The sequence below is a fragment of the Colletes gigas genome, unplaced genomic scaffold (genome assembly GCF_013123115.1).
Source record: "Colletes gigas isolate AHSC1104 unplaced genomic scaffold, ASM1312311v1 Colletes_gigas_Sc00004, whole genome shotgun sequence".
NCBI lineage: Eukaryota > Metazoa > Arthropoda > Insecta > Hymenoptera > Colletidae > Colletes > Colletes gigas.
Window position 1 is genome coordinate 7496540 of NW_025106633.1, and position 21504 is coordinate 7518043.

General features: G+C 44.5%; 1 protein-coding gene across 5 annotated transcripts in view; it reads right to left on the reverse strand.

Moving 5' to 3' along the window:
* LOC122405402 (protein roadkill-like) overlaps positions 1-21504 on the reverse strand; it is a 106499-nt gene that overhangs the window by 34664 nt on the left and 50331 nt on the right. For 3 of the 5 annotated variants that reach the window (XM_043410108.1, XM_043410109.1, XM_043410107.1), the window contains one exon: positions 18156-18217. Coding sequence is in view for 2 of the 5 variants with exons in the window: in XM_043410105.1 (XP_043266040.1) it covers positions 218-330 (113 nt within the window). In the remaining 3 variants the exon portion in view is untranslated. Of the gene's footprint in view, positions 1-217; positions 910-18155; positions 18218-21504 lie in introns of those variants that run through there. The other 2 variants (XM_043410105.1, XM_043410106.1) reach the window with 2 other exon arrangements.

Sequence of the window (21504 nt, forward strand, 5' to 3'; positions counted from 1 at the left end):
CACGACCGGAAAGCCCTATTTGACGCGATTTTCATTAATATCGCGATTAACATTATCGATATCGCGACCCGTTCAGATTTCGGTGCGGTTCGCGTTGCAGGTCGTCGCGACGGATCGATAGAGCCACTTAATAACAAAGGAACGAGAAGAAAAACAAATGCTTTTCGTCCAAAGACCCACCCTTGGGGCATAACGATGTCGAGCGGAAAGTACGTACCGCGCCAGCGCCATCCTGACATGAGATAATCCAGGTCCCGTAGGTGTCGAGAGCGAGGTATCCAGATCTGGAATGAATGCTTTATCGCCGGCACTATATCCCACTGGACACATGCGCGTATATTTCTCGTCCTCGAACACACGAGCTCGTCATAACTTCCGGCCTGGCTTCGACGAGCCTCTCCCCAATTTTGTTTCGTTCACTTCGATTTCCTCGAGCAAACTCGTGGCGTCCTCGCGCCTACAAACGTACCCAGAGATTCCCTTCTTCCCCCTGTCTTCGACGTATCACTGTCACTACCGCATTTTCACTGTCGTGACTCTGTGACGGGTCCGCGAAAGAGTAGGCCTTCGCGACAGTCAATTACGGACGACGGTCGGGACGCAACAGACAACCGAGAATCGACGAACGGTGCGGCTCGAACGGAATGATAGCGGCGTACGAGGCACGGACGAGCTGACGATAAACGGGCGAAGAGGCAACCGATTCGAATGCTCGACCTCGCTCCGCCGGTCGACCAAATTGATTCGTGCGCGCGTGATTGAAGGAACGACTAGAACGGCAGGGAGCTTGTACGCCTGCTCGGAACACGGTCCCCCCAGTCACTATTCCAACTCCGATCACGGCGCTGGCTCGACTGAGCGGAGCTACTGAGCGTCCGCGAGTCCCCACCCCTGTGGCCGCGGCCTCGTGCGCTTTCGTCACGCCTCGGACGTTTCCGCGCGCGCTTCGGAGGGACTCGTGCCTAGCCGCGACCTCGTGTCGTGCTAGAACCGACGGTTCACCGCCGGGTACCCAAGGCTCCCTCCTACAGGAAACTCCTGCTCGGGAATGCATGTTTTCTGGCATGCTTGCTTGAAAATTATATGAACTATGCTACCATACGGTAACACCGCCGAAAGGCATCATCGTACGGACAAACTCAACGTCCGCGTACACGGCACACGTTCTCGATTTAGCGGCGTAAAAATATATTCGCGATGGATCTTCCGATATTCGCGTTCCCTGGCAATGCGAACGCCCGAGCGCCACGACACCGAGAACACCGACACCGGCTGATCCGTGGCTAAGGTTTAAGAGCTTTCACGAGAATCTCGAGACGACGAAATAAAATAGAATTATTCATGGCGTTCGTAACGACGCGTACCGGGGGCATTCAAATCATTAATGAGACGTGCTGACATTTACGAATTCATAGGTATACAAACGCGTGGAACGTGTGAAAGGCTCCTCGGCGGTGGATATCGGTGCTTTCATGTCACCGGAAACGGAGAACAAGCCTCTGTTCGTCGAATTACATGAAAAAGAGGTCACGAAAATGTTTTATGGGTGTTTAAGGTGGCCTGGGGTCGGCGTCAATGGGACCGTGACGTCGTGCCGGAATCACGCACGACGATCGTGACATTGTGAGAATACTGGACGTGAAACTGATACAATACGGGGATCGTTACAATAGTCGAGAAAAATAATCGCCGTCGAACGTACACCGGTGCACAACCAACACCCGCCAAGGCGCAATCTCGTCACACTTTTCGTGCGTTGGTTTCCTTTCTCGCTACGGATCTCTTCGACCATCCATTTTTAGCGTACGTAATGATCGACAGGTGAAGGCACACGCTCGACCCCTGAAATTCTCCGACAAAATTGATTCTTTAAATTCGCGTTGATAACAGGAAGGAACGCGTTTATTACGGTCCTCCGACGTTAGGGCGGAATATTCCATTAAACGCATTCGGTTACGGATGCAAGTTTAAGGTTATGCGCGAATCATACGACGATACGCTTTGATTTTGGAAGAATGTGAATTGAAGATGGGTAAAATTTATTAAACAAGTTTAAAGTACGATAAAATGGTACGTGTCCATAAATTAGCGTGGCAGTCCGGAGCAAGCGGGTGTTAAAATGACGAGAATTAGAAGAGGAAACATCTGTGACGGAAAAGGGGAATGAAGTCGGTGTGGAAACAGAACGTGTCAGGGCTTTTCGTAAGAAATTTTGAAATTTCGAGCCAGAGAGGTCAGCGTTAATAAGAACGGCCCCGGGGCGCAGGGTCCCCTTGACCCCCTTAAAAAAACGTCCCTGAGTCTCGTTCGCCCCAGAGCACGCGAGGAGTGCCATGTAAACTCTATTATGCTTTTCATTCTTTCTCCTTTTTCCTTTCCGCGTCAACGACGCTTCCTCGGTGTCTGTCATTGCATGTCGCGCTCTGACGTTGTCTGCAGGGAATCATGGTGAAATTAATAGAGAAGAACAACACGTCGCGCTACCATGTCGAAGAGTGTTCGTTAAATCTTTGAACTATGAAATTGAAAATTTAATAATAAATTTTTACGCTTGAAAGTAAATCACCAGGTGTTACTGTTAACGAACAATAAATGTAATTGCAACAATTAAAAATTCTCACTGCATTTGTCGAACCGCCTATAGTAATTCGAGGCACGCGTTGAATATTTCCTTTAGCCATGGAAAAAAAATTCAAGACCGAGGAGGTTAATGAAGGGAAGAGAGGAACGTGTTTTGCCGCGTTAATGCGAGCATCGTCGTTGCTTTTTGGTCGAACAAAGGACGCAACTGGTTTGAAAGGAACGAACGCCGCTTATGGGAGGCGAAGTGTCTCTTCCACGGTGACATTGGGATCACAGCTGCCAGCACTTACGATTTCCTCGAGCAAACCTCGCGTTCAAGTTTTCGTTTCCACCAGCCTCTTCGAACCGATGCTTCGGAATCCACTCGAGCAGCGTCTTATTTTTTAAACAGCAAGATAAAATAAACCAAATAAGTCTAGATCGAGAGAGACCGATCTTGACCGACTTTGAGAACAAAAATAATTATCAGTCTGTGATTATAATCTACTTTGTACGAAAAATATCATCGAACATTGTTGATAAACACCGTCGTGATTATTAAAATTTACACATGTATTTATTAAGTCTGAAATAACTCGGGAACATTTTCCTTGCTGTCGAAAAAAAAAAATTCAGGACGGAAGTGGTTGAGCCTGATAAAGAGCCGCAAAGTCGTGTCGGAAGTCCGACGACGCTCGAAAGCGTTCCCCGAGACGACCGATTTTTTCCCCCAAGCGTTCCGAGCAGAGAGAAAAGGTACTTGATACAGGTTACTTAACTTTCTCATGGCAACGGTGGCACGAGCCTGTTGCTTGAACTGAATTAATTCGCAGTTACGTCAGTACGTAGCAGCTTGACCGATCCGTGGCACCGCCGCTTCCAAATACAGTTTATTCGGCTGGGTTTCCATCACTTCGACTCTAGAAACGTGAACGCGTTTTAGAAACGCGCAGCTACAAGCTTTGAACCGCCTTTGTAGCGATATTTAATATCCTTCTAAAAAAATTTAATATAATTTAATTTAATATTTCACGAGGAACAAATAAAAGAATTGTTACACGTTGCTTTTATTAGTTGTCCATTGTTCGAACAAAAGTTTGCCCGCGTCTCTGTTGGCGGAGACAGATACGTGAACAGAAGTCAAATAAGAATGGAACGGTTCGTATCAAACGGACGAGCCGGTTACAAACGCCAGCGGTGGCGCGTCGCTGAATGGACGAGGTGTTTGAGAAACCTCCGCGCGGTGGTGTACTAAGGAGGGATTTCGGTTTCGAGATGGAATGGGCTTTCGCTTGTACGGTCCAGCTGTTTCTGTGTCCGCCATAAAAACTGGTGCGTGGCACTCCAGAGGCCAAGCTCTTTTGTCTTTTTTTCTTTCGTTTCACGGCACAGCCCCCTCCCCCCCTTTCCCTCGACCATCGTAACCCGAGTAGGCTAATCTGCATCCTCTATCGTCCGAGCAATTACACGGTCTTTTACGCGATACCAAATCTATGGGACTTCGACTTCGATTTCGACTTCACGGACATGTTACGTGATTAAAACAACACTTGGCTGGCGAGATAGCCTCCAGCTGGGAGAAATTTTATTCGCCAAAAAAGAATAATTAATTTAAATAAATACGTCGCAATATGGACCGTAAGAGTGGTATAAATTATCTAATCCTAGTTTTTTTATAAAATTTACTAAATAATTAAATTTAATAAATAAATTTAAATTGAAACTTTGGAGAGCCTGTAGATTAGATGGTATAAAAAAAGGACGAAGGATAAGGAGAGCGTTTGGGCCCAGGGCCTACTAGTGGGACTCATCCGTCACTGAGGCAATTCTAGCAGACGCCAGAATATTCAGAGTCGGTCAAGGATCATGTATATGTAGACGGAAGATCGGTCGAGCGCTTGCGAGAGGAACGGTACCTCTGGCGGCGAGTACGGGAAGCGATGAACCCCACAAAACGATAAAGAGTTTAATCTCCCCCTTAATTCGTATCTGATCAAATCTGTGGAATATTCAGCTCACAACGCGAGCATCAACAAGTTCATTGGTTTGTAGAAGATCAGTCAGGCCGAAGCCTCCAAGGAATTCAGCCCCCTTCAGATTTGAAACTTATCACGAAAACAGTATAGAAAGTTTTTAGACAGACAACTAGTAGCCCAGGGCGGGAATAAAGGGGCACGGAGTAGGCTCATTGTTCATCCCTGTCGTGACACTCATGGCGGTCCACGTTACGACCACGGTCTGGATGCATTGAAAGCGGGCTCCTTCGTGTCGCTCCCGGCAGTAACAATGCATAATAATGCTCGAATGGGCCGTATGAATTCTGGCTCTGGCATCGCTTGCAAATAAGCCACGGAGAAAAGGAGAGAAAAAATCAGAGGCCTCGGCCGTCCCGAAGAATACGTGAAATGGAAAACGGAGAAAGTTCCGGCGCGGTCGAGAGTGGCCGTAAATTTTTGCCCAAAAGGGATTCCGCGATCGTTCGAGCAAACGCGAAGAGACGAGGTTGGGTGGGGGGAAGAGAACAAAGATGGCGCGTCGGGCGCAGGAAGGATGTCCGAGCGCGTGGTTAGCTAGAATTCTATATGTCTAACAGAAAGAATTCAATACTGATTTTATTTTGTATCTGAACTCAAACCGATATAGAAAAATTCTGATCGAAACTGTTACGAACAACTTCTATTCCGTTAAAAATTCCAAAATTATTTTGTGGCCAATCTAATATATACACGTCTCGTGGCATCGCATTTTGTATTCATATTGAGAACGAACATAGTCACAAACGAGACTCCAGTGGAAATAATACCAACTTTCGACAAATACCAGTACCGGTTCGTACGAGAAAAAGTTCGGTAACTTTTGGGACAAACCGAGCATGCCAGAGCGAGCCGAAATCATTTCGCAAGCCGTGTCGCCGGTCTGCCAATTGCATTTAACCGTTCCTCGCCAATGGCACGCGCTATAATTTAGAACAAGAGTTGGAAGTTGAGCTCTCGTCCACCGTGGCCCGCAACCCCCTTCACTCGCTCTATTTGCACACTTTCGAGCCTCCGCGGACTCGACCGATACACCGATAGACGTATCCGACGAGAAAATAAACGCGCCACGGAGAGAAATGGAAATAGGAACGAATATCCCGCGAGCGTCACGCCACGGCCCGTCGTTTTCATAGGCGGCCAATATTAAAAAAAAAAGAAGTTTTACGAGCGTCATGTAATTACGTGGATTTCTCGAGCGCCGCGCGACTTGGAATAAGCTTCGACGGTTGCGTGCGGCGTGGTTCGCTCGAGCCCCGCCGGTCTCCTTAACCGTTCCGTCTGCGGTCAGAGCGTAAAAAAAAAAAGTTTGTAAACAGTGCACACTCGGTCCGAGCGATCCACCGTCTGCCTTAGATGCATGGAAGGAGTGTTCCTGCTTCCGATTGGCAGAATGTGCAGCGGCAATTTCGTTCTACCAATTGGAACCACGAACGCGCCCGGCGTCCTCCGTGCATCTGTTTAACCTGTTAAGCGTATCTCGAAACGCCCTCTGTGTACGACGAAACAAATTAGTACTCGAAAACTATAGAATTCGTGCTTCGTATGTAGGTAATGCTTGTTCCTTTACATGCGTTTGAACGAAACAATGTCTGATTTTAATGACAAATTCGTAGCTGTGTCAATTTAAAATGTCGAAATGAACAGAAAGTTTCCCTCAAGGCGTATTCATCGTTACTGTCGAACAACCGTCGCTCGGTCCAGTGGGGTCTGCACGTCTGGACGGACCGTTGCATGACGGACGGACGATCAAGTTCCTCCCCCTTCGCGGCTCGGACAACAAAATCGTCTGTTCCCCGGCGACGGAAACTTCCACGGATCCTTTTCCCCTTGATCCTCGGGGACGCTGCCCGAGAAGTCGTAGGGTGTCCGTCCGTTATGGCTGTACGCTGAGAAAGATGGAGGGGGGAGACAGAGCGTATGTGCGCGCGTGTACGAATCGAGGCCCGTCAACAATGCACCGGGTGTCGGTCCGCTGCACGAGGCCTGCCGAGCTTGAGTTTCGGGCGTTGTTCCAGTTTGGGCGCTAATATTGTGTAGAAAGGGGAGGGTACTTGTACCGCGGACGACGGAGGAGGAACGAATGAGAGAAACAGAGAGGGACAGAGGTCGTGGAGATGGCGACGGGGTTAGAGGAGAGGATAGAGAAAGGCGGGGGGGGGGAGGGTTTACGCGGAGGTGATTGTGTTAGAGCGAGCGAGGCAGAGCGGAATGAAGGGTTCAGACGAGGTCAGGTCACGGGACGAGCTGCTGTTCGGTCGATAGAACGAAGCTACCACCTATGCCACGCGGTACCACACACCATGCCGTTCAGCTATGGCGAATAAACACGTACACGCGTATCAGCCGCCAATTTGGTAGGCCTTCTGCCCCCGGGGTATCCACTTGACAATTTTTTCTCTCGGGAACTCTGTATCTAGACTAATGCCTGACGTCCGCTCGACGGCTTCTACCGTCATCTCGTTGTTAAAAAGTTTCGCCTAAGAACTCCTGTGTCGAACAAGCTCTAGCAACGTTCGATGCAAGGCTGCTGGGACAACCTCGTCGACGAGTCCACGAGTGCCTATTATTATTTTTCTAACCTTCAATTTGAGGATTGATCGGTGTTTGAATTTGACAAAATTGTGGGGACACTTTTTACTCTCGAGCGTTGGAATCGAGACTAATTAAAATTACAATAAATTTGTCCCATCGTTTTTGACAAGAAATTATAAAATTCAGTAAAAATGACGGACAGCAGTGGAATCTATTTTGTCAGTATTTTTAAGACGAGGAATTAATTTTTTATTTTTGCCCATTTCTGGGCGATCGACAACATTTCGTCCAAGGGTTCGCGTCGGAAGTGGATCACAGCCTGGGTCGATCCGTCGGTCGTCGATGCTCCTCGCTTGAAAGTGCTCGTCGTTGCGTGCGAAGTGTGTGTCCTATGAGCTCTAACGGTCTTCTGCCTTGACCGAGTTGAGCGAGGTCCGTGTCAGATCTCTGTCTTGACTTTGACTCCGTTCCTATCGTAAAAGTCATTTCCACGATCAATCACGTTCGCTGATTTTACCCACGGACACACTCTCGTTCTCGGTCGGGAAATTCGCGACCGCGACGGGGAGCTCGATCGGCCGGAGGATTTCGTACGTCGCGCTACGTATCCGACACGTGGACGACATCGATAAAAATGATGCGGCGCGCCGGGTCGCGCTATCGATCGTTTATTTACAGTACAACACCGCCCGTCCATCTGTTTCTCTGTCGCGCGCGCCTGAGGTTTCCTTCCGTTTTTTTTTTGTTCCTTCTTTCCTCGTTTTTATCTCCCTTCTCCCTGGCACTGGTTCTTCTTGGATCGCCTCCAACTCGCTACGCTCGACCACCTCGCGTGTTCCCGCGACGCTACGCCGTCGTGGCGTTCCTGAATCCTTAATGGCGACCTTATCGAGGTCTCTCGTGCGCCAGACCGGATGAGGAAGTGTCGGAAAACATCCTCGACACACGCTTTCCGCGACGGTGCGTTGGATAACCAGCCATTGTTGCTGTCAAATTGGCGAAGAATCTAACGATAACGACTCCATCGAAATTACAGGCTTTACCAATAAGAGCGACGGATCTTCGAATTAAACGATCTTAATAACCAGCTTGCAGCTGCGTTTCTCGAAATAATCTTGTCACAAATTTTTACCGCTTATAGTATTATGAATTTTATACAGAGTGTTTAGCCACCTCTGGGAAATTTTAATGGCAGATTCTGGAGGACAAAATAAGACGAAAATCAAGAATACCAATTTCTCGACTGAGGCTTTGTTAAAAAGTTATTAACGTTTTAAGTTGCGCCTGTAGAACGACAATCTGCGAACAGCTGCGCACGCGCGGTGATAGCGGCTCTCAATCGCATGCGCGTTCTACAGGCGTAACTTTAAACGTTAATAACTTTCTAACGAAGCCTCTATCAACAAATTACTATTCTTGATTTTCGTCTTATTTTGCTCTCCAGAATCTCTCATTAAAATTTTTCCTAGGAATGGCCGACAAAGCCATTATTTTAATACGAAGAGCATTTATAAAAATTTTCACATCGATTAAAATAAAGAATGAACGGTTAACTAAGATATTTATTTACTACGAGACGAATCGATGATTATCTACGGCTGTTGGTCCAGTTGTTTTATTTTTATCGTTGTGGCCGAGTTTGTTAACGCCGAAACGGATCGTGCGATTCCCCGATTAATGGCGAACCCACGTATATCAGGATCCCCTACGCATTTCATTCGCTGGATTGCTCCTGACAACATTGCGATGGAATATCTGTTTGAGGGTCGAACCCCTCAGACACCCTGTGATGTATATCATTCAGCAAAGGGATTTTAGCATATACGAGGAGAGAATCATTCGATACTATTCAGAGACGCGTTATCATTCGTACAAGTGGCGCGCTCGATCGAACAACAGTCGGCCATTGTTCGAACGAATACACGAGAACAGAATGGAAAAAGTGCTATGGCGTTGCGAGCGACACTGCTATTTATCCATAATCTCGATTCCTATCTATTTTTCATATTTTTAACAATTCGTTCGATGAATAGAAATAACTTTTTAAATAATTTTTTTATTTTACCCTCGTTACTGAATGCACGTATATCTGGGCATAAATTTTGCCTACCACTGTTCTGGCAGCTACGCGATTAAAAACCCATTTGGGCAACCCGATCGGGGTCGATCCAATTCCGAGCGCAGAATCTCGACCAAACCTCTCCAAACGAAACCCGACAGGCCTTGATTCGTTTACAGGAAGAGAGGCGGCGCCAGCGTATATTTAATATCGATCCGCGATTCCCACTTTTCGTTCTTAATTCCCGCGCGCCGATTTTTTTTTTCGTTTTTTTTTCTTTGTCCATTGTTACGGGAGAGAATCATTCGGTACTCCGCACGGACGCGTTATCGTTCCAACGACGGAGACGCGTTCGATCGAGTCCCGTGGCCGGCCATTGTTCGCTGAAACGCGAGAACGGTGTAACGTGAGCCGCTGGATATAAAGCAGGACTGGGGGGCTGTTCGAAAGTTTGACAAATGACACGAATAAAATTCGAATATTATCGGAATTTTCAACAAAATTGTCAGCCAGCAAGAGTTTACTACTTTTGGTAGTAAAGGAAAAACGATCGACGGTTGTTCGTTGCTTTATATGCTGTGGCGACGCTTCACGTACTCGCCACCAGAGGGCTGAGCTCTCGTCTCTCTCGCAAGCGCTCGATCAACCCTTCCATTTGCACATTACGCTCCTCGACGACTATCGAATATCGCTACATGTGAGATAGGGACCTGCTAGAATTGTCTTACTTCTGCATATAGACGTCACGATTCAAAGAATTTATTATAAAGAGAGAGATGTCTAGTGTTTTAAGAGCTGAGATTGATGTGTAAGGACCTTGCAGACTTTAAATTGCGTTTCTCTCGGAACGTTACGTTCGATTGCTTTGAAATTTTTACACGTTGTTCCACATACTAACAGTTCTCGCCCGTACCAAAATCAAATTGTTATAACGAGTTTATCATATCTTTTTTATTAAAAAGTTGCAAATGAAACGACGAAATTTTGCAATTTTTACTTTGAGCTTTCACCATTTTAATAATTTGCAACATAAATTAATTATTTTAGTATGGGCGATAACTGTACACCTATCGAATAAAAATCTTTTTGATTTTTTAGATTTAGTCAACCTTGAAAGCTGCAATCACTTACGCCAGTGTTGAAAAACACATGTTTACTGCGGGACGTGATACCAACATTAAAAGTTAATAAAAATGAATAAAAAAATTATCTCGTATTCCCAAAGGATAGCTAAGTAAACTGCAAAAAAGAATTATAAAGTCAGATGTAACATTTCCTAAAATGGTTCAATTTTCTATCATTCACACGAGACTCAAAGGTGCGATAGACACAGATGTTCAGCGAAGAATTGCATCGAACATGCCCGCGGACAACGTGTAACATAAAACGCCTCGCCGTAAACGCGTTAAAAAGACACGATTATGCGAATAATCGTCGGTTTTACGGGGCCTTGTGTGAAATTGCGAATGAATCGTTAACGCAGAAGGTTAGGTTAGCTGCGGGAAAGAGATACGTTACAGACACGTGCGGCGAGAGATCGGTATCTCAGGGAGACTTAAGCAGCAAATAGTGTACGATTAATAATTCTCGCGGACGTACGGTGCGATTGTTGCTGAAAGCGGAGATCGCCTAACGCGTACAACACCTTGGCCCACAAGAGGGGTTTGACCCCATTTTTATTGCGGACGAAACGCGTTCTCCCCTTAAACCGTGGAACAGTGTCATTGGTCGCTAATGGATTAAACGTGAGCGCGGACGCGCGAGACGAGGCGAGAGGGAGAGAAATTTTCTTGAGCGTTTTAAAGTTATTGCTCGAAAGCACATCCGTGATTCACGGGGGCCCTGCGACGGTCGGCTGGTAACCGTCAAAGGCACACCGATTTATTGCCCTCCAAGACGCTACCCGAGCCCCGATCGACGTGGTTTTTTATTCTTTTTTTTTCTTTCGATGTCCAAGACAATGTTTGCGTGGCCCGTGACCGGTGATCGAGAATTGATTTTTTTTAAAACAGCAGCGATTTTATTACTTTTCGGTGATTATCAAAGTCAATATTAACACTAGATTTACGGAAGCCGTCAATTTGACGGATGTCTGCAATTTTAACCCTTTTAGTGCAGAGCGAAAAACGGGTGCCTATGCGAAGAATACCGAGACTATTTGACGAGTTTGTTATGGTTAGACAACAAGCTCATAAAAACCAACTGGAACGTCGTTATTTAAAAAAAATAAACAGTATTAATTAGTTGTCTGTTCAAGTATACAGATCTGGGAAAAATTTTAATGGGGGATTCTAGAGCCCGAAATAAGACGAAAATTAAGAATATTAATTTCTTGACTGAGGCCTCGATGAAAAGTTATTAACAATTAAATTAAAAAATTTCAAACCGTTCTGGAAAAATTATCTTCGGTTGCGGGTGTCAATTACAATCATTTTTGGTGATTAGATATACTCCCGAAATCCTACGCATTTTCGAGAAAAAAATTCGAGCAAGTGGACAAATTTTTCGACAAAATTAACAAATTTCTAATCGTTTTAAAAAAATTATTCTTAGCTAAAGGAGTCAATTACAGTCATTTTTGGTTAACATACATACCTCCAAAATCTTACCCACTTTCGAGAAAAAAATTCGAGTAAGTACTGAAATTTTTCGACGAAATTGAAAAGTCTCAAATCGTTCTAAAAAAATTATTTTCGATTGCGGGGGTCAATTGCAATCATTTTTGGTCAATACACATACCCCTGAATTCCTACCCACTTTCTAGAAAAAAATTCGAGAAGGTGTGAAATTTTTCAAAATTTTTCAACAAAATTTCAAAGGGTTAAAATTGCAGAACTTGTAAATATTATTTTTTAACAACCTATGTTGAATTTGATCGATGCACTGGAATACATATTTTAATTAAAAGAAAAATCGTCAATACGAAAGGTGTCAATAAATATACGTAAATATTTAACAATTTTTTAACGGACAACAAATTATTTACTCGCCGCATAAACCATACACGTAACAATCACACGTTCTGCATTTGATGCAGCATGAAACATTTAAACTATTTAACGTGTAAAAATTTTGTGATCGGCATGCCAAGCGTACGAGGTGTGAAAAAAGTATTTGTAATGGATTTCAGGTACGAATCTGTGCAACTAGGTCGGTAGACATTTATTTAACACGTTGGCTGACACGATGGTCGCCGGTGATCGGCACTTCACAACTTACAAGTTGTAAAATCGTGTAGAATTTTTATTATTGTTGTTGGGAATGCTGTGGAACACGAGCCACTATATAAGTTGAAAAAACATCGAGCAAAAAACGCGTTTAAAAAAACCTTTTGATAAAAAGTGAATTTTTAACCTTCAACCGTATTTAATATAGATATAATAAATACTCGTGACGTATAATAAGATCTAGGACACCCTGTGTTGCGCCGGGGTACAGGTCGCTCGCATTGTGTTCAAATTTTCGAGGGCACGACAGTCGCTCCCGTTTCCCCTAACCTCGACGAAAAGAGATTCGCCCTTATTCGCGCCAATAAAACACCTTAACAAGGTCCCCCACTCGGCCTAATTTCCGCGAAAGGTATTTTCTGTTCACGGACGTCCTCAGCTGCTTGAAAATTTTGCCACTCAATCGCAAAAAAAAAAAAAAAAAATGCGCCCCATTGTCACGTATCGATAATTAAATATCGTAGGGAAGATAACGATTCTCAGAGTCGAACATATGCTCGTGAAAGCGGAGATTAGGATTTTAATTGTTTAATAAAAATTTATATTTATGGACGTGTCGATTTTTAAATGATATACAATTTTATTAATCTAACGATACCCATATGGTTTGTGTTTGTACAAGGACCAATTACGCGGGACATCCTGTGTATTACCCTATTACTTTCACTATTATTTCCCTTCGTAGCTTCGATAATATCATCGCCTGCATCCAGGCGCAATAAAACCATCGTATGTAGCAGATAACACGCTCGTTCGGTAGAATGATAAACCCAGAGCCAATAAATCTCGGAATATACGCGCGTTGAGGTTATGTTCGGTGCCTCGTGGCGGGACGCATAATTTCGATCGTGACCGCTGAAACGGATTAAACGTTATCTTTCGTCACGAAGATCCGTATTATCTTGGGAATGGGGAATATTTAACAGCGTTTCTAGAAATTTGCGGAACTAATTAATTAACAGCGCTCGGGGTCGGCTAGACTTGATTATCCACGAGCTCAAATTTGCTCGGCCGTAAATAGACTTCAACGTTCAAATTCGTTCAAATTCGATTATTAAAATAATTTAAGTGTCGTTCGAAAAATAAAAAAAAAATTTGAAACAAATTTGATATCAGCGCCACGGTAAAAGTTAACATTAATAAGGAATATTTATTCCCGACTCAGTTTTTAATCGACTCGAAATTTGACCGCCATGATATCTTCGATTCTCGAAGTGGCTACGGCCCTGATTATGACGCCGAATTGCGCCGGGTTAATCGAGATTTCATCCAGAAAATTAGTTCAGATGCTCCGGTGTTCGTGGAAACGGGGTTAAGGATAAATCAAAGTCGCCGACAATGACTCTCCAATCGTAATGGCCGATTTCCGAATTCGCGTTCAAGGCTGCGCCACGGATCGATTCCGTTCGAGGTGTCTCGACGTACGCGAGGACCGCCGCGGTCCGCCTCTAATTCGAAGATTTCTCCGGTTTGCACAATCGCCCGTCGACCCGGCGCTCGTCCGTCTCCGTGGCCGTCAAAAATCGAACGGACGCCTCGCAACAGTGAAAGTAATTAACATCTCGCGGACCGTGGGCCATCTGGCGTGAGAAATGGTACTCGAAGGACGATGCACAAATTAGACTCTTTCTGTGCTTCAAATTTTTTTTGCTCGGCCATCTTGGAGAAATCGAAACGCGAAATGTAATTTCACTCGCAGGATTTAGGGGACACGGTCACGTAATTTAAAATGCAATCCCAACGAAGAACACCCGTATTTTATTACTTTTTTCAATTTACAGTACTTTATTCGCAACGGAGGTTTTACGATCACTCGATTTTCCGAGTCCGTTGATTTGCGTCACTCCCAGCTACTCCACTCGTTTGAAGCGATTCAAGAGATATCGACAATTCGTTCAACAGATTAGAAGATTCGTTCCAAGGACGGTTTTCGAAAAAAAATGGCATTACCCGTTACGGGAAAAGGGAATAGATAAGTAGTTGTATCAGATAGCTACGGCGAACGTACACACAGATAGTAGTAACTGTGAAAAGATACGCGGATAAAAACGGCCGACATTTTTATGTAACTCGAGTCGCGATATTTCATGGAAAGATTTCAACAAAGCATAAAATAATGTAGAATATTTCCTAAATATCCTCCTAATTAACGTGAAGTAAAACTTACTTACAAAAAAAAGTTATTTATAAAATAATCGTCCTACAACTTTTTCCCCCATAAATTTTGTTCCCTGACAGTCAGGGTTCCCCGGAACGAAGGAAAGTCCAAACGTTACTTTCGACCAAAAGTTCAAAATTAGCGAAGGAGATCGTGTTCGCGAGTAGCCGCGCGAAGGTTTCTCGAGCAATATTCTTCTTTTTTTTTTTTTCTCTCTTGGGTTCCGTTTAGCCGAGCGCAACCTTCGTCGGCACCGAACCTTGGGACACTTTCATGCCGAGCCTACGATCAATTCCATTGATTATCGACACCGAGGTTAAGGTTAGCCTGTCGTTTGAACGGGATTGCACCGTGGCCGCGGAAAGAGCTTGCGTTCGCATACAGGGACAAGCGCGCGCGCGACCGCCGTCATCGATTTTCTGCTCGAAGCAGAATCTGATCGCGCGACATCGCGACGCGGGGACCAATTTAAACTTTTGAACAACCTGACAGGAAATTAATTTCCGTGGCAAAAAAACCAGAAGAATTCGAAATTCCGAACGGGGGCGAGTTTTTATTCGTTCGACGTTCGACGAGTTAAAGGGTAACGCAACCAATAGCACGGCCAGAGTGTACTGACCATTCACGAGGCGCGACAGATTCGTGCGATCGTTTAACCCGGTTCCGCCAGAGGCCACGCCATGTTTCTACTAATTTTATTCGATACAATTTATGTTTCAAATTATCTTATATTGAAATATACGTCTTTTTCTCGTTGGTCTTCCAAACGTTTCGATTTCTATATAGAATCTGCAGGGGTGTAATTCTCGAGATCGTTTCCCCATTTCGTTGGATCCGCTATCGACGATCGTCGTGCGTTGGCCGGGCGTCGAGCGAGACTGGCTCGAGTCGAGAGCGCGCGCACGTATTGAACAGAGTCCACTGTTGGCAACGCGGTCCGTTCAGCTCTCTAGCATTGAAAGTTTCGATCGAGCGTGCGCCGGGACTCCTCCTTCCGAGGCTTCTTCGATGCGGCTTTAATTCCTGTCGCAGCTTATCCGCGATGAGGATCGGTATGTCATGAAACGACGGCTGATCGAACAGGAAACATCGGAGGTCGCTCGTTGGGGTTAGGTCTCTCCGGTGGGCTTGGCTGTGCCTCTGTCTCTGTCTCTGTCTCTCTCTCTCTCGCTCTTTCGTTTCGCCCCCCTCTATCCTCGCTCTCTTCGTGCTCCGTGTGTATAGAACGGAGCGGTGAGAGGTGCCACGGCGCACAGGACGTCCTCGAGTTCTCGTTTTACGCGTCCTAGACGACCTCACCGTCGAAAATAACCATTTCGACGGTCGCTCGGTGAGTACCCACGCCTTCGCTGCCCATTGTGCTTTACTCGTTCGATCCGCGTACTTGCGCAATCCCGGAAGCAGCCGCGAGGTTCCGACCGGGGGGGGGGCGGCTTTCGTTTCTACCCGGGGTGTGGAACGTGCAACGAAACACGCTCGGCGGAACCTATCGCCGCTCTCGGGTCAATGCATCCTGTGCCTCGCGCGGAATGGCTGTTGCACGCTGCAACTATGGAAACCGTCCTGTGATCCACATACGAGTGCTCCTCCGATCTCGGGCTTTCAAACGACGCGGAATTTTTTAACGCCCACGAGGACTGGTATTCGTCTCGAGTTCGAGCAAACAACGAAACGTCCACGGTTAGAGCAACACGTAGCCGACGAACGATTAAGAAATTGTAATCGAGTAACGGCCACCGGTGGCGCCGCGGGTCGGCATCTTTCCTAACGTTTTCACGGGCGAAATCATCGATACGCCACGGTATCCCATATTAAGACTGTTTCGACACCGCGATCCAGTCAGTGGCTCGGTTCCACGTTAAACGAGGCACGATGTGGAACTTTCTAAGAACTTTCCATTCGCGTGCAACGGAAACCGCTCCGGCGGTGTCAAATATATTGTGTAACGGGAACGAAAAGCGTTGCGTCGACGTTCCGCGAAATTGCAGGGGATCGCGCGAATGGTCGATCTCGCGTTGCAGAAATGGCGAACGGGGCGCCCGGCGGTCGCCATTTTTTTTCCCGAATACAGATGAACAAATTTATAAACTTTTTAAAATATTTATAAAGTTATAAATTTTGATAGAGGACAAAAATTGTTTACGTAAAAAGAAAACAGAAAACGTCTCAGATTTAAATTAAAAAATATAACGGAATTAGCTGTTGCGCGTCAGAGCAATAAACCGTAAGGATCATCGATATTAGTGAATAGCGACGATATCTTTATGTAACCGAGGACGAGTGATGTCATTTTCGCGTATGCACAATGGCCACGAGGCTTTATTCTCGTTCACGACGCCACACCGGTGGGACAGACTTCCTGAAACGTGGTCGAAATTCAAACAATGAATTTATACCAATTAATTAACACGTTTACAATTAATTAATAAGAAAAATAATGCGTTACGAATAATCCTGATCGAAGAATCCAAGGGAAAAACGATCACAAAAGCAACATTTCATACGAATGCATTTCTACCTCGTAGTAAATATTTCTAATGAATAATTATGTTTCTTTTTCTGCTGTAATGAATGTACTTTTTAAAATCTGTTGAAAATTTTTCAATAAAAATTTACGAAACCCCGTTTGCAACCAGGATATTGAAATCGACGTGCATACAATTGGAATTCATAGGATTCCGCGCGAAGGTCAAGAAAGCTTGTTAAAGGTTAGGCTGAAATACGTGTAAACAGGAAAACAGGTTCCTCGCATCGCCTCGTCGCAGTCTCAATTACTAATCGGTTAATATAAATATGAAAGCAAACTCGTAGAAAATTGTTTAAAAATATTTGAAATATTCTTATTTAAAAAAAAAAGCAAGGTATGCAATTATCGATCCAAAACTGAGTCGAAAGTGTGGAATAAAGTTTTTTCCTACGACGCCTCCTTCTTGAGAAAATTGACTTTGAATGTGTTTTGGCGTAGCGCGCTGAGTTAGACCGCCATGATGGCTGTTCGCGTCTACTATGTATTACGTTTCCACGGTGAACGTACTCTATGGTGTATCCAAGCATTTTTTACCGCGTATCGAGGACCAGCTTATTTATTGTGCTAAGTTATAAATCGCTGAACGCGTCCTCTTTGCTCCAGCCAATAAAAATGAGTTAGTGAAAAACTCACCAACTGCGCGCGACACACTTCAAAGTCGTTTATCTTGGAAACGAATGGACGGACGAGAAAAATTTACTCCACGCTTTCGACTCATTTTTCAACGAGGTATCGATATACCATACTGGTTCTGCACGCGTGCAGAATTTTCTGATATTTTAACCTAATGCAACACGTCCATTGCTCAACGGTATTTTTCAACAAAGCAAGATTCGATTATCCGTGTTGTTAATAATAATTACCAAAAAATTTTTCAAAGTACAAGTCTCTCTAAAAGTTTAACTTTGTTTAATTTTGTTTAACAACAAAAATTACCTAAAAATTGACACGCGAATTGCGGGATTGCTTGTTGAAATGAGAATGATTAACAAAGGACGCGAATTGTAGGAAGGATGAAGCGACCAACGTGTTGACAATAAGACGTGCTACTTACTCGACGACATAGCTCGTTTTGTTCAGGCAACGGGGCCTGAGCGCAGCTCAAATAAAGGACATCTGAAACCAAAAAAACGAAAGGGAAGATTGGTACAAGGCAAACCCAAAAGAACAATGGCGACTCGTTACACATCGTTCAAGCTCCTGACTTTCACGGTCCTGCCAGACATTTCACTCGTAATCGATTTAAGCCGTTTCACAACGTGCTTATTAAACACTCCATTTTAAAAGGTCACGTGGCGGTTTATTTATATTACCAGATTTCATGAATCGACGATCCTTTCATCGAAGTTGTCTACATCGATATGCGTTTAAACGAAAATTGTATAACACCGAATAATTATAATAAATAATTGTAAAATAAAAATTCCCATTTCGTATGTGTCTATATTATATTTAATCGATCATTCTTAGTGGCAAGGTACTAAAACTCGATCTAAAAATAGAAAGAAGACCCAGCTCTCCGTTGAACTGCTTTCGATTGTCAACCACTGGTGGCCACGATTGGCGAAGTGAAAATCGGCGCTAGAAGCTGAAGGCAGAACTTTCAAATCGCCATTCTACCCGGGCACCGTATTTTCACTGGTTGCTTTTCACTCGGCCGCTGATTCACTTTCCTCCGGTGGGCGTTTACGGCGACCGTGTCAAAAAACGCCATAAGCAGCGTAGAAAGAGGCGCGTGTAACCGCTACGAACACCGTTCGCCTGCGTCTGGGACCGAAGCTGACCATTAATCCATTACTTTACAATCACTTTTTCTAATCGGTTGCGATTCACACTTTTTTCAATTCCTCGACAAGCAACAAATTTTAATACAATATATCATAAATAAAAAAAACATTAAAAGATTTTTATAATGCAGAATATTGCCCATGACAAATAAATAAAAAAAGAATGGAATATTTGCAAATAAAAATAGAGACTGAAAGCATCGAATAACAACAAAAAAAAAATATTTAATATATCCATAGTCGATTGGGTGACAGTAATTGGTTACACCATCATAAATTTTCGTCCCACGAAAAGGGATAGTGAATGAAACATTGAAGAAGCGTATGTACGTGTGTCTCCGCGTACGTTTGATTTTTAGTAGGTGTTATCGGTCTCGCGGAGCGTCGACGAGGGCAAAGGGTGAAGGAGACGAAGGAAGCACGGGGGCGGAGGGGACGGGTGGAGGCGAAGGAGCAGCACAGTAGCCACGAGGGCTTCAAAGAAGAGAGACCTGAATACTGCGTGTGGTACCGAATGAAGAGAACGCTCGCGGAGGGGTAGGGGAGGGGACAACCAAGGAAGAAAGGGAGGGGGGGGGGGACGATTTGGACAGCGACGGCCCTGAGCCACTTGCCACAGTAGGTCAGCTCTCTTCACCTCACTTCGCCTCGTTTTTTTCGAGCCTCCATTATACACCACGCCGAGGATCCTCTCCATTGCTCTTCGACAAACGACGCGATTTTTTCTCGCCCGCTGACTCCCCCCCCGGACCCCCCACTACTTGCCATTTTTGTCGCGCACGCACCTGCGTACAAATATATAATTGCTCCCGTTCGCGTAATTGGCACGCCACCCTTCCACCTCTCTACATTCAATCTTTTGAATTCGTAGGGTAATTGGACAGTTAACCCCTTCTTGTGTTCTTTATTTGCATATACGCTTTAATAGAATTTTCTAATTCAGGTAGTGAATCACTGTGATGCTATAAAACGGTGTATTTTTTGAATGGTAGAATAGCAGAACTTGGTTATAGACTTGTAAATTGTAAGAGCACAATATTGTAAGATGAAACAAAAATGATGTATCGTCAGATAGCAAAGTACGTTGCTGGAAGAGGAAAGGTGAAAGCCTTAAAAGGCATCGCGTCAAAGAAACGATGAAACACGATAGTGGTTATATCACACGGGGATCTGACATCTTATGAAACAGATGCAATACATCGAATTGTTGGTAACACGAACACATTCGTATCTACTAAAAATGAAGTTCCAAAGCACATAGTAAAATTAAAAAATTGAAAAAAAATGAGTTTAATTCACGGCGGAATAAGTTTAATGATTATATAAAAGTGTTAGGGAACGATCGAGTGAAAACGTTATGCTTTTTACCGAGACGATTCATACACTTTGTTTATGTTCGTTAGCAGAATCTGCGTGTTGAAATTCTATTCACGACGCCGTATCACGCAACGACGACGACCGTCGTTTACGAGAATTAGGCAAATAGTGCGATTTATAAACACTTTTCGTTTAGTTCGTGACGGATTTGCGTCTGGAGCGCTTTTGCTTTTCAAACGTTGCTTATTAACTGCGTTAGATCGTATCAGTTCGATGCATGTCGTAACGAGTTTTACTAATAACGGGAAAGTTTCTGCGTTCGGTGTGTTTGCCACGCGCAACAGAAATGGACAGAATTCTCAGAGAGTGCTTTGAGTCGAGTTTAATAACAAAAAATATTACTCGTGTAAACTAAATCGAGCGTCGAACAAAGTAGACTAATTAATCTTCGAACCACACGCACATATTTTCCATTTTGAAGATGTTCAAATGACTATAATTTCGGAAGGGTGAGAAACTAAAGGCGGTGAGCTGCTTCCTACGCAAAGGTTTTTATTCGACTGCCTTCAGCTCGCTTCTCCTTCGAGGTTTCGCTCTCCTCTCATTTCCGAACTCGACACCTCTTATCTCTTTAACCTAACCTAAACATTCGTCGGCCAGCTGCGGCGATCGCCCCAACGATCGCTTACATTATACAATTCCATGTAATTTGGAAATATACTAACACTTTAACTGCCACGTCACCCATAAATGATACTAGATGAATTAATTCTCAAGTTAAGACGTCGAGGGAAATAAATTTGGATGGAATTATTTTAACAAGGTTACGAAAATAAGTACCGAAACAAATTTTAGGTTACAATCGCGTGAAATCAAAATTTTGATCTTGCATAATGTTATACATACAGTTCTCACCTGGCAGTGAACGTGTTAAGGGTTGGAACAGTTCGAGATGCTTCGATTAGTAAATTCGAAAGAACAACGTGCGTCGTGTCGCTTTCTATATGCGGGAACGCGTGACTATCGTTCCACGTGTTCGCGTAATGTGTACATGCCCTACGTGGAAATGGCTACGGCGTCTTAATCGAGCCAGTTCTGTCGGAACTGTCCACACGTGCACGGGACAGTGAATACGAACAAAGCCACGGGATCGGCTGGGTCGCACGTGGGACGGCCTGCCTCCAGACCCGAGAACATCCGTTTGCTATGAATATGGAAAACGTTACTTCCTGCTGGAACGCTCTCGTAATTTGTAATAATTAAACGGCACGTTCCGCGACCGCGGGACGCTTTCCAAAG